Source organism: Marmota flaviventris, chromosome X (assembly GCF_047511675.1).
Source record: "Marmota flaviventris isolate mMarFla1 chromosome X, mMarFla1.hap1, whole genome shotgun sequence".
NCBI lineage: Eukaryota > Metazoa > Chordata > Mammalia > Rodentia > Sciuridae > Marmota > Marmota flaviventris.
In genome coordinates this window covers 69,184,509-69,197,133 of record NC_092518.1, presented here as the reverse complement: position 1 = coordinate 69,197,133, position 12,625 = coordinate 69,184,509, and the positions used below count along the sequence as shown (strand labels likewise).

At 31.5% G+C, this 12,625-nt stretch overlaps 1 protein-coding gene across 1 annotated transcript in view; it reads left to right on the top strand.

Annotated features, from left to right (window-relative positions):
- Positions 1-854: 854 nt before the first annotated feature.
- The window catches only part of Hdx (highly divergent homeobox), an 82,664-nt gene continuing 70,893 nt past the window's right edge, over positions 855-12,625 (top strand). Inside the window, exons 1-2 of the mRNA XM_027930836.3 lie at positions 855-1,001; positions 5,898-7,010. Of these exons, the coding sequence (XP_027786637.2) occupies positions 855-1,001; positions 5,898-7,010 (1,260 nt within the window). The remainder of the gene's footprint in view (positions 1,002-5,897; positions 7,011-12,625) is intronic.

Here is a 12,625-nt window from a genome sequence, read left to right as displayed (position 1 = left end):
TTTGACTTGCTTTTTATTTATAAGATTCACAGTTCTTTGCCATTGATAGTAAATACTTCTCTACTGGAAGAACAAATAAAGTTTTCTATTTTCTTTTATTTCTCCTTTTTTTTTTAACTTGTCTAGTTTCAGGGGTGTCAGTTATTTAAATATTACTGTTATATGGTTTATTTTTACTAAAATGTACATGAATTTGGGTTTTTATTTGCATATTATAGTTATAAAATAATTGTTTTGGTTAGTGTTGCCTAAAGTGACCAAACTTTCACAGTCACTAAACTTTGCAATTTATTTTTAAGCTTTAAGAAGAGCTTTAGATGTAATATATAAAAAGAACCACTTTATCCCAAAAAGAGGGGAAAATAAAAGCAAAAGCAACCTTTTGTTTCAGAGCACAGCTTCTAATTCTAAGACATATGCCAGATGCCTCCCTTGACAAAGAACAGTGAGTGTCCCTGTTGATAATTGACCACATATCACATATGGCTACCACCGTCTCTGGCTTTACTATCCATAAATATTTATTTCAGTGAAAGAACCCTTTTTCCCCTATGCACACTAGCCAGATAAGGGCTTTCCTTTTTTTCTTTTCGTCTTTAAAGCTTGTGCTTTTTATGAACAAATTCAGTGTGTGTGTATGTGTGTGAGAGAGAGAGAGAGAATATATATATATATTTCAGTGAGAAGCTGTCCCCATTCAGCACACAAATTACTGCCCATTACTGGCAATTGATTCATTTAAACAAATTTGCAGCTTGAAAGCACTGAAATTGTATCAAAAAAAGAGAAGTGTACAAATGTTACACATACCAAATTTTTATTCCAATTTTCAGAGTATCTTCTTTTATTTTTAGATGAATCTACGTTCTGTATTTACTGTAGAACAACAAAGGATTTTACAGCGTTATTATGAAAATGGAATGACAAATCAAAGTAAAAATTGCTTTCAGCTCATATTACAGTGTGCACAGGAAACTAAGCTGGACTTCAGTGTAGTCAGGGTAAGTATTGAGGTCTTACACTCAAATTTATAGCTGTTTATTTCAAGTGACATTTGTTTAATATGAGAAAACAATTCAGGGCATGAAGTCACTAACTTTATAAACAACTTCATTTCCCTGGTATAACAATAATAACTTTAATAAATTTGTAGTATATACATACCTTTTAAATATTTCAGTTTTTAACTAATAAATATATTTAAGATTGCTTATTGATCTTATACTTCCTTTAATCCTCAAATTAATCTAGACATAACACCCAAATGATAGTGAAAAAATCATTTTCCAAGGGAATTCTGTGTACATATTTTTGTTGTTTTTGTGTTTGAATTTTCTTCAGGCTTTTATGACTTTAGTATTTTTGTCTTTTCAGGAAAACCTATTATTTTTCATTCTAAATAAAATGAACACACTTTGATGGTTAGCAAGTGAGGAACAGAAATCCCAATGGAGGAAATTATCACAACCATAGTTGTTCAGCTGTAAAAAAAAATCAGAGCTGTTACACATTCATGAAAAGCAATGAGAATGTGATAGAGAGGAAGCAAGAGATAAATCTAACAGAACTAGTCACGGATTTGATTGAATGCATAGGTCCTTTCATGTTTGTTTAAACATGCTACAAATCCTCTTGTCTTGAAACCTTAGTGATTCAATGATTAGCAACTTTCTCTTCTTTGGCATACATAGGGTAATTTGGGGAAGAGAAAGGACTTCTGTTTTAAGTTTATTTTTGCTGTTCCATTACCTTCAAAGACCCTAGAGATAAAAATCTTTTGATACTTAGAATTCTTTGGAAAATATTTCTTAAAGACTGAAGGATATCCTCACCTTCAAATAGGGAATTATGCCACCAATTCTAAGGGAAAATATCCATCATTCTCAGATTTGTGTAAGAACTATAAATCTATTTATTGCTCTAAATGCACTGCTTAAAATTACCTTTACTAAACTTCAGAGGAAAATGTTTAATTCCTTTAACAAGTAATGTGGAAATATTTCAGATTGATGAGATCTCATTTTATAAGTACAAACTCTGTTTTTTCCTATAGTAATTTTCTTTTTTTCCCCCTTTATCTTGCATTACATTAAAGTGAAAAGCTTTCCCAGGCAGCTGCATTGTGGGCTATCTTTGTATTTCCAGTTTGTTATTACAATATTCCCCTCATGATTACCTTGATTGTCCTTGAATACTGATTGTGGAGATACAGATATTTATACTCCAAATGTAGGATTACAAGTATAACATTATATAAGGTAGAAGGAATTCTGTAAAACAGATTTATTAATTCCATTCCAGGCGAATAAGAATAGTAAATAAACTCAGACTTCCCAATCTAAATCCAAAAACAAATTTTGATAACTTTTCCATTCAAATGTAAAGGGATTTGTTAGTAAATTCACCAGTAAAAAATAAAATTCCTCCTTCCATATTTTGCCTGGTCTATATGTACTAACTTGGAAGACATCTGTTTTTATTATTTTAATAGAGTATTTTTATCTTTCAAAAGAACTCAAGTTCCACTGTATTAAGAATTTAATTCCAAAATAAAGATAAAAGGTGAAAACATCCAAGCAAAAATAAATATAATGGGGAAAAGAAAAAAGGTAACAAAGAATGAGGCATAGGAAAAGGAAAAGAGATTTAGACATGTGAATTTCTGAGAACTAAGATAATTTTATGAACACCAAATATTGTGACTAAAATTTTATTTTTTCCCTATGTAGTGTTGCTTTGTTAGTTCCTCACTGAAAATTCTCCTTTTATTGATATATGTAACATGTTTTTTTTTTCATTCTCACAATGAGGCATTTACAATAGGAATTACCTACATCTAATAAGTAGTCAATTTTGGATGGTCAATTTTGGATCTTATAACTTTTGGTGAACTTTAATAAATCTTTGGGAACTCTCAGGCAATGCATTTTCCTTACTGTCAACAATTTTATGTGGGATTATTTAAGTGTATAGTTTTGTGCTTTTCTTCAGTAAAAAATATGGAAAGTAATTGAACATTTACTTTTTGACTCATGATTTTCATTATAGAAATCAATTATTATTCTGTGCTATAAAATAATAATGCTCAAAACTTGTTCATGTATGTGGGATTATTTTCACCTTTATTAAAGAAGCTCAAACTGCTATTTAATGATTTCTTACATTGATTTTGTTTTCCTTTTTGTTTTCTCCTGGGTGATGTATAGTGAACATTTCTAATTTAGTGATATCAGGGTGCCTACCATTGACCACCTCTACCACCAATGCCCTTTCTATTTTGTTGTTTCTAATTTGCTGTAAAATAGGATACCAGGTTTTTTCAAATTACATATAAATTCATAGAAAGGGGATTCTAAGGTTAGGGGTTCTTCTATCAGTGAATTACATGGGTCTTGTTACATCTTGTATTGTCTGTGTTGTGGAAAGTGAGATTGATATCTATGTTGATAGATAGCTGTGTTTCATATGTACATGGTATTATTCTAGTTTATTTTCTTTATTGGCACATAATATAAATATTTACTAAAACACATATGTAACTATACATAATATACTTCTATATGTGTAAACCTACAAAATTATAGAAGCCATAAATTTGCAATGCATTAAGATCATTCTGGAACTTCCTAAGTTAGCTAATGTGTGATGAGAATATAGTATGTTATGGATTTTTTGAAAGATGGCCAGAGCTGCCCTCAAGATATAAGAGTTCTTGAATCCAAATGTTATCTGTTCACTGTGCTCTCCCATTGAAATGTTTCAATATAATGCTTGTATACTTTTGTTAAAATTATGTACAAATCTGTCATGTTTTCCACACATTTTTCTTAACTTGAAAAGCCATGTCATTGAAGCTGATTTAGGATATTTTTAAAATTAACCCTTCTGGGAATTTTATCTTCCAAAGATATTTTTCCTTATATATTTCTCTATAGTATATACTTTGAAATATTTTTGTTTTTCTCACTTGTTTTCTGTGACATTTATACTTATATGACCTTTGACCTCTAATTCTTGCTTCTACTGTTTTATGAAAGGAAATCAGAGTCAGTTTAAAATTTCCACTACCTTATGTTAAAGAAAAAGTATCATTGTGTTTTATAGAACATTTTCTTTGTGGAAAAAATAATTACAAAAGTAGATTAGACAACAGAGATAACTTTTAGTAGTTTCTACTCATTACACATGGGATAGTGGAAGAGGATTATATTTTGAGGTTAAGTAGAGGTTGACTGAATCTTTTCTCTAGTACTTGTTGGCAGGATGTCCTTCCACAAGCTACTTATTTTTCTGAACTTCAGTTTCTTCATATACATATATTTATATATGTGTATATATACTATATAGATATATATGTATGTATGTGTATGCATATATATGAATACACATATATGTGTACATATATGTATATATATAAATAAAACACATAAGGGAATCAATACATATTAGCTTTTATTTATAGCATTGCAGTGTCATTAATGTTATGTATATAATCAGAAATTATATAAATAAACTTGGAAAATTCAATAATTTGTGAGGTTTTCTGGAGCACATCATAGGAAAGTTATCCAGATATATCTACACCACATTTCTGCAAGACTAGTACATTTATTTTTTTCATTTATTCATTTATTTTGTTTAATTCTTAGGAGATTAATGTGTTTTGGTAGTTTATCATATGGTATGCATTATGAAATAATTACAGAGTCTGATAATCACATTAAGGAATTTAATGTTTCTTATTGCATATTTTAAGAAGAACCATGACTCAATGCAATAATACTAGGTAATTATAATAAATTACTTATATAAAAGTATGCATTTTATAATCAAATCTTAAGTGCCAACCACTGGCATTATTTTTATTAATAACTTTTTTCTGTTTATGGAAGTAATACATATTCATTGTATAAAACTTGCTAAGTAGAGAAAAGTGTAAAGAAGAAAATCACTATCATAAATTAATGACAAGCAAATACAATTGCAATGTGTGACAAAGTGTTACGATCTTTAGCAGAAAATTGTTCTTACAAATCACTTCAAAATGACAAATACCCCAATATAAAAGTAGGTAAAGGAAATGAATGAGCAATTCTATCAAAGTAATATAGTAACCATAGAAACTCAATTCAAATCAGCAATTATTTACCTTTTATTAACTCCAAAACTAGTGAAGACTAAAAAAAAAGAAAAAAATGAAAACCTTTAGTGAGAGTGTGAGGAAACCAGAACAGTCATATTTTTAGGGCAATGGAAAATAGCAGACCTTAGCAAATATCCGAGAATTACATTCTAATGAACCAAAAGAAAAAAAGATACATTTTAAATAAGTTTTATTGCAATATGGCTTATAATAATGAATGTTTCTAAAAATATTATAAATAGCTATCAGTATACATTAGAAAGTTACGTATATGTGCAACATAAATTGTTAAGCCTTATGATTGCAAATGTATATATGTTTAAAAAAAGCATTTTCTATTGACATTAAAGTATGCTCCCAATATTTTACTATTATTTGTAAATATATGATGAATATATATTTATATGTTTACATATAAATTTTGCCTACATCTGTTATTACATTTTATAATAGAGTCCTAGAAATGTATTTATTAGGTCAAAAGGTATAAGCATTTTTAGAATTCTTGATATATATTAATTGGATAGGTTTTGTGGAGGAGAGGAACAATAATATAGTCTGTTTTCAAAGTTCCTAGATATTTATCCAGAGAGTCCTTAATTAGCTGTTTAGCTACTTTCTCATTTATTGTTAGCTTTTTATTAACCTTTGCATAGGTCTTGATCTTATGATAAATAAGAATAATATTTATCACTTAGAAATTATTTTTTCTTGTTCTTAAACTTTTTCATAATACCGTTTTTTATCCTTTCAGACGTGGGTTGGTAATAAGCGAAGAAAAATGAGTAGTAAGAATTCTGAATCAGGAGGAACAACAGGAACTGTTTCTGGTACCGCTTTGGCAGCTCCAGACATTACAGTCAGAAATGTGGTTAATATAGCTCGACCCTCAAGCCAACAGTCTTCTTGGACATCTGCCAATAATGATGTCATTGTAACTGGTATATACAGTCCGGCCAGTTCATCAAGTAGGCAAGGGACAACCAAACATACAAATACACAAATTACAGAAGCACATAAAATTCCTATTCAAAAAACAGCCAGTAAAAATGATACTGAGTTTCAGTTGCATATTCCTGTTCAAAGACAAGTTGCACACTGTAAAAATGCCTCCCTGCTCCTGGGTGAAAAAACAATTATTTTGTCAAGACAGACAAGTGTGCTAAATGCTGGCAATTCAGTATACAATCATACAAAGAAAAACTGTGGAAGCTCTTCTGTGCAAACTTCTGAAATGACAGTACCTCAAAAGCCATCTGTGTGCCACCGACCTTGCAAAATTGAACCAGCTGGGACTCAAAGGTCATATAAGCCTGAACATACAGGTCTGGCATCACATAACTTATGTGGACAAAAGCCAACTATTAGAGACCCTTACTGTAGAACACAAAACCTGGAAATCCGTGAAGTGTTTTCACTGGCAGTCAGTGACTATCCCCAGAAAATTCTGGGAGAAAAGGCCACACAGAAATCTAACTCAGCAGAAGGAACTTGTTTGTCTATTGCAATGGAGACTGGAGATGCTGAGGATGAATATTCCAGAGAGGAAGAGTTGGCTTCGATGGGAGCACAGATACCAAACTACTCAAGATTTTATGAAAGTGGCAGTTTCCTTCGAGCTGAGAACCAAAGTGCAACTTTGTCTGGAACAGGAAGAAATATGCCAAATTCACAAATGGTGAATATCAGAGATTTGTCAGACAATGTACTGTATCAAAACAGAGACTACCATTTGACACCACGGACCTCATTACATACAGCATCTAGTACGATGTACAATAATACAAATCCATCACGGAGTAATTTTTCTCCACATTTTGCATCATCAAATCAATTGAGATTATCACAAAACCAAAACAATTACCAGGTAATGTGTAAACTTATTTTATAGAGGTTATTAAAAGCTATGTTTGGCTTAAAAACTGAGTTTTATAGTTAGATTTGGGACCTGGGTCATTTAACTTATGTTCTGAAGTAATGAGATTTTTGCTTCAAAGTAGTGGTTTGGGGTCAGCTCCTTAAAGAATCTAGTGCTTTCTTTGTCATGTTTAGACATGATGAGCTTTTTTAAAAAAGATGAAATGTAGCCAATTTTATAACATGGCAGCCTTCCCCTGACATTTAAAATGATTTTGGTCAGAAACTGGTAGCTTTATGGGAAGCATGGCATTTTCCATATCTAAAATAGGATTAAATTGGCTAGGCTTATCCTCTTGAATGTAGATTATTCTTGTAATTATTTTTACTTGCAATTTGGGGAGATGACATTCGATGACTGGTGCCTTCCTTGGGTACTTAGGCAAGTCATTTTTTTTTACCTAGGTGCTAATGACAAAGTCAAAGCCTGAGGTATCTCAGACAACCATTTTTTTTTGAAAGCAAACACTTTATTAAAATGTTGAATGGAACATCAATCAGAGATTTATAGAATGTTTATAGGGAAATAGCATATTGCAAAAGTAAGAATTAAAGACATTTATGACCTGTAGATGAAATACATGTTACTTCTTAACAGTTTCACATGTAAAATTGTTTCAGTAGGGTTCAGATAATCTTTTTAGCAGTGAAGTATAAATCTACATCAGAACATCTCTTAAAGTCACAGATCTTCTATCTGAAAAAATATGCTTTCAAGGATTTGAATAATAGGCCATAGATGTTTGTCATTTTCCTTGCTATTGACTAGACCTTCCTACCTGTTCTACCACAATACTTAAGGTTTATCAAGATTTAAGGGGCTTCCAGGCTATTGTCAAGTAATTTAAAGAACTGTCTTAATTCCCTCCATCTTATATCATCATACCTCAATGAAAAGCAATAATATTATAGGAAGCAACTTTTAGGCACCTGGCCTTAACAAAAGTGGGATTTGATTATCATGATTACTAGTCTTTTTTATTGAGAATTTCTAATTGAAAACTCTTTGTTATTCTTGCTCTTTATTAAAGCATACTTAAAGTAACATTAAATCATACCATTAATATCCTCTCCAATTAAAATCCTTCCTTTCATTAACCTACTCTTTTTTATTTCTTTGTCCACTTACTGTTGTTTGTAATAATAGTAATGAAATAATATTTACCATTTGTTAAGGGGCTACCAAGTTCCAGACACCACTATCAGTTCATATACCCCATCTGGTTTAATCTTCACAATTATCTGGACAGATAGGCACTTTTCCCATATTTCAACTTCTTTCCAAGGAATACACAGCTGGGAAATGAAGAATCAGGAGTACAACTCAGAAAGTGTATTATTCATATTTTATTGTTTCTCCTTTTCCATACAGTATAATTATTTCAAATCTATTTGAATTACTAGAAGGCCTGAGAAAACAGAGTTTAATTTTTAACTTTTTCGTAGACTTATAACTCCTTTACAAATAATTTAATCTTTGGTTTTAGAATTTTATAGTCTGTATTGTTTTCTGACAGAACTTTTATGGAATCAAATTTTTATGAAAGAATATTGTAAGTGCAAAAACACTTAGAGATTGCTTTTTGAATAATAATATCCTTAAAAGAAAGACACCCTGGAATAACTATTTAGAGCATGTACTTAGAGCCTGAACAAACCTGGATTCATACACAGGCTCTGCCACTTTTTATAAGTGTGACCTCATGCAACTAACTTAAGCTGTCTATATTATAGTTTTGACATTTGGTCAAGGGGTTTCATAATGACTACTTCACAGAAAACCTGTAACATGAAATGATACAATCTGTGTAAGGCTCTTTGTATATTCCCTGACACAAAAACTTTCTTATGCATATGAATTCACGATTTGAAAGTTAATGAAACTCTAATAGTCTTTACATTCTACTTCAAGTAAAATATTGCAAAGCCCACAATTATCACAGGGTAATTGAGTACGAAATAGCATTTAGTACTTGCTGAGAGAACACTTGGAGGTTAGATACCACCCTCATCATAGCTATTAAAAGGCAATATTCTTGTTTATGTTATTCTAGACCTCCTCAAGCCAACTTTATCTGAGAGAGTATGGTGGGGTGTTTGCAGAGAACACTTGGTAGATCACTTTGCCCTTTCTCTTAGTTGAGATTTGGGGAAACCAAGGCAGCCAGATGAAGTGGAGTACGTGAAGATTATCCTTCCAAGAATGTGGGGAAAAAAGGTACACTCATACACTGCTGATGGGACTGCAAATTGGTGCAGCCAATGTGGAAAGCAGTATGGAGATTTTTTTCTTGGAAAATTGAGAATGGAACCACCATTTGACACAGCTATCACTCTCCTCCGTCTGTACCCAAAGGACTTAAAAACAGCATACTACAGGGACACAGCCACATCCATGTTTATAGCAGCACAATTCACAATAGCTAAACTGTGTAACCAACCTAGATGCTCTTCAGTAGATGAATGGGGAAAAATGTGGCATATGTACACAATGTAATATTATTCAGCAATAAGAGAGAATAAAATCATGGCATTTGCAGGTAAATGGATGGAGTTAGAGAAGATAATGCTAAGTGAAGTTAGCCAATCCCAAAAAACCAAATGCCGAGTGTTTTCTCTGCTATAAGGAGTCTGACTCCTAGTGGGGTAGGGAGAGGGAGCATGGGAGCAATAGACAAACTCTAGATAGGGCAGAGGTGTGGGAGGGTAGGGGAGGGGGCATGGAGTTAGATATCATGGTGGAATGTGATGGACATTATTATTCAAAGTACATGTATGAAGACATGAATTGGTGTGAATATACTTTGTATGCAACTAGAGATGGAAAATTGTGCTCTAAATTGTTATAAGAATTGTAATACATTCTGCTGTGACATATAAATAAAAAATTAATTTTTTTAAAAAAGATTATCCTTCCATGTTCTGATGAAGGTGCATTACCAACACTTGCACCAGGACAAAATAAATCCTATGCTCATCTTGGCAAATTATCTAGCTGTGAAGCTATAAGCAAACAAGCAGTTCTCTTGAGATTCTGATGCTGGGACTATATAACAGAAATATCTACCTCTGCCCTTTGATAAACTGGTAATCTTCAAGCCAAGATTCTATTTCTGGAGAATAGTTTGGTCAGAAGCTATCTAAGAGAAAGAATACAATTGAAGGAAATTGTAGAGTATACTAACAAGTTGAAATCAGCTCAGTTGTGAGGACTCTTGGGAATAGAATCTTAAGGATTTCAGTGGTATTAAGGTATTAAACAAACTGGTAGGAGGTGACAACCAGGATACCATGGATCTGCTCCATTTCAGAAGCTTTCCAGGCTAACCTCACTGATGGAGCCAGAATGCAATCATATTAATCTCCAAAGTGCCATTCACTTTTTATGTTACCTCTGTGTCAGACCACCTGTTTCTCATGAGTCATGTTATGAATTAAATTTATTAATAATCATCTATCTGAAGATATTGAAGCATCCTAGAAGACAGGTGGTACAAATATGGGATTGATTTTCACTATTACTTTAGTTTGATAAGTAGCTGCATTCCCATCCCTGGTAAGGTCTTAAGAGACAATATAAGTAGAACACTTTTGTCTTCTTTTAAAAAGCACTTTACAAATGTACTATATACCCATTAGTACAGTAAAAGTGTTTTAATAGTTATGTCTCAATTTATTCAGAACTTACATGCTTTGATGCTTTTTAAAATAAATATGAAAATTTAGTAGCTGTAGAAACTTTGAACATAGCATCCTATACTAACACAAATTATATTTGTATGTGAGGAAAATGAGGACCATTAAGATTGAATAATCTGGTCAAAATAATTCTTTGGAAATTATTCAAGTTTTTTAAAAAGTAATGATAATCTGAGTTGAGTAGGTAGAGTCAGCAGGGACCATTTTTAAACAATTTTATTAAGATGCAATTCATATAATATAGAATTTACACATTAAATGTATATAATTCAGTCATTTTTAATGTTTACAGAGTTCAAGCAGTACCAGAGTCTAATTTTAGAACATTTCATCACTTCAAAAATGAACTTCATACCCATTAGCACACCATATCCACCATCCCAATGCCAAGTAACCACTAATCTACATTTTGTCTCTGTGTATTTATTCTGTATATTTAATACAAAGGGAATCATACACCAAGTGCACTCTTGTCACTGGTTTCTTTCAATTAGTATAATATTTTTGAGGTTCATTCATGTTGAAGCATGTATCAATTTTAATAATGATATTATGTATTCTATAAATGTGTATGTCTTTTTGCTTTCTAGATTTTTAATTTCTTTAAAAAATTTTATCAACTTTTCAATAGATGAAACTTGGAGTTCTTAAATTTATTCCTAAGTGTGTTATACTTTCTGAAACTATATTCAATTGAATTGTTTTCCTAATTTATTTTTCCTATTTTGTTTAATAATAGCATAACAATTCAATTATGATGATGAATATTCTAGCAGCTTCTATTTGTTTTGTATTCAAATATAAAAGCAGCAGTCCAATTTTTATTTTCCACATTGAATATTTAGTTTATTGCATTTTAATTGGGAGATTTTTAATTACTGCTTCAATTTCTTTACTCATTATTGGTCTTTTCAAATTTTCCTTTTTTAATGTTTCAGTCTTAGTAGGTTGTATGTGACTAGGAATGTATCCTGTTTTTTCTAGCTCATCAAATTTGTTGTCATATAATTATTCATAAGATATGCTCTTATGTTCTTCTATATTTCTGTTTTATCAGAAGCAATGTCTCATTACATAGATGATTTTATTTGCCCTTCATTTTTTATTTTATCAATTTAAATACTTGACTATTCTATCTTTAAAAAAACTTAGTTTCATTTTTATGTTTTCAATTGTCTTATTTCTTTTCTCATCATCACTATTTCCATCCGCCAACTTTAGGCTTAGCTTGCTTTTCTCCTTGAGGTTGGTTGTAAAGTTTGATTGTTTATTTGAGATCTGTCTTTTTTAAATATAGGCATTATTTTTTGCTGTTAATTTCCCTCTCAGAACTTGTTGTAGTTCATTTTCTGTTGTTATAACAAAATACTGGAAACCAGATAATTTATAAAGAATGGAAGTTTTTTTGGTTCACAATTGAGGAGACTGGGAAGTCCAAGACCATGTCATAGTCAACCACATGTTATCTGGTGAAGGTCTTTTTACGACATCATCACCATTGCATATCACATGGTGATGCAGAGCAAGGCTACTTGCTTGGGTTTCTATTTCTCCTCTTATAAACCAGGAATATCATCCTGGAGGCTCTACTCTAAAGACTACATCTAATCCTAATTATCTCCCTATGGCCCCACATCCAAATACCATTAACATATGAATCAGGCTAGTAAATGTTGACTCAGCCTTGTTGGGGACACCTTCAAACCATATCAGAACTACTTTTGCTATATCCTGTAATTTTTTCCTATGCTGTGTTCCATTTTTGTTTGTTTCAAGACTTTTTTCTTTTAAATTTCTTCCTTCAATTTCCTCTTGGACCCATTGGGTGTTCATGACTGTGCTATTTTGTATTCCATATAGTTTTGA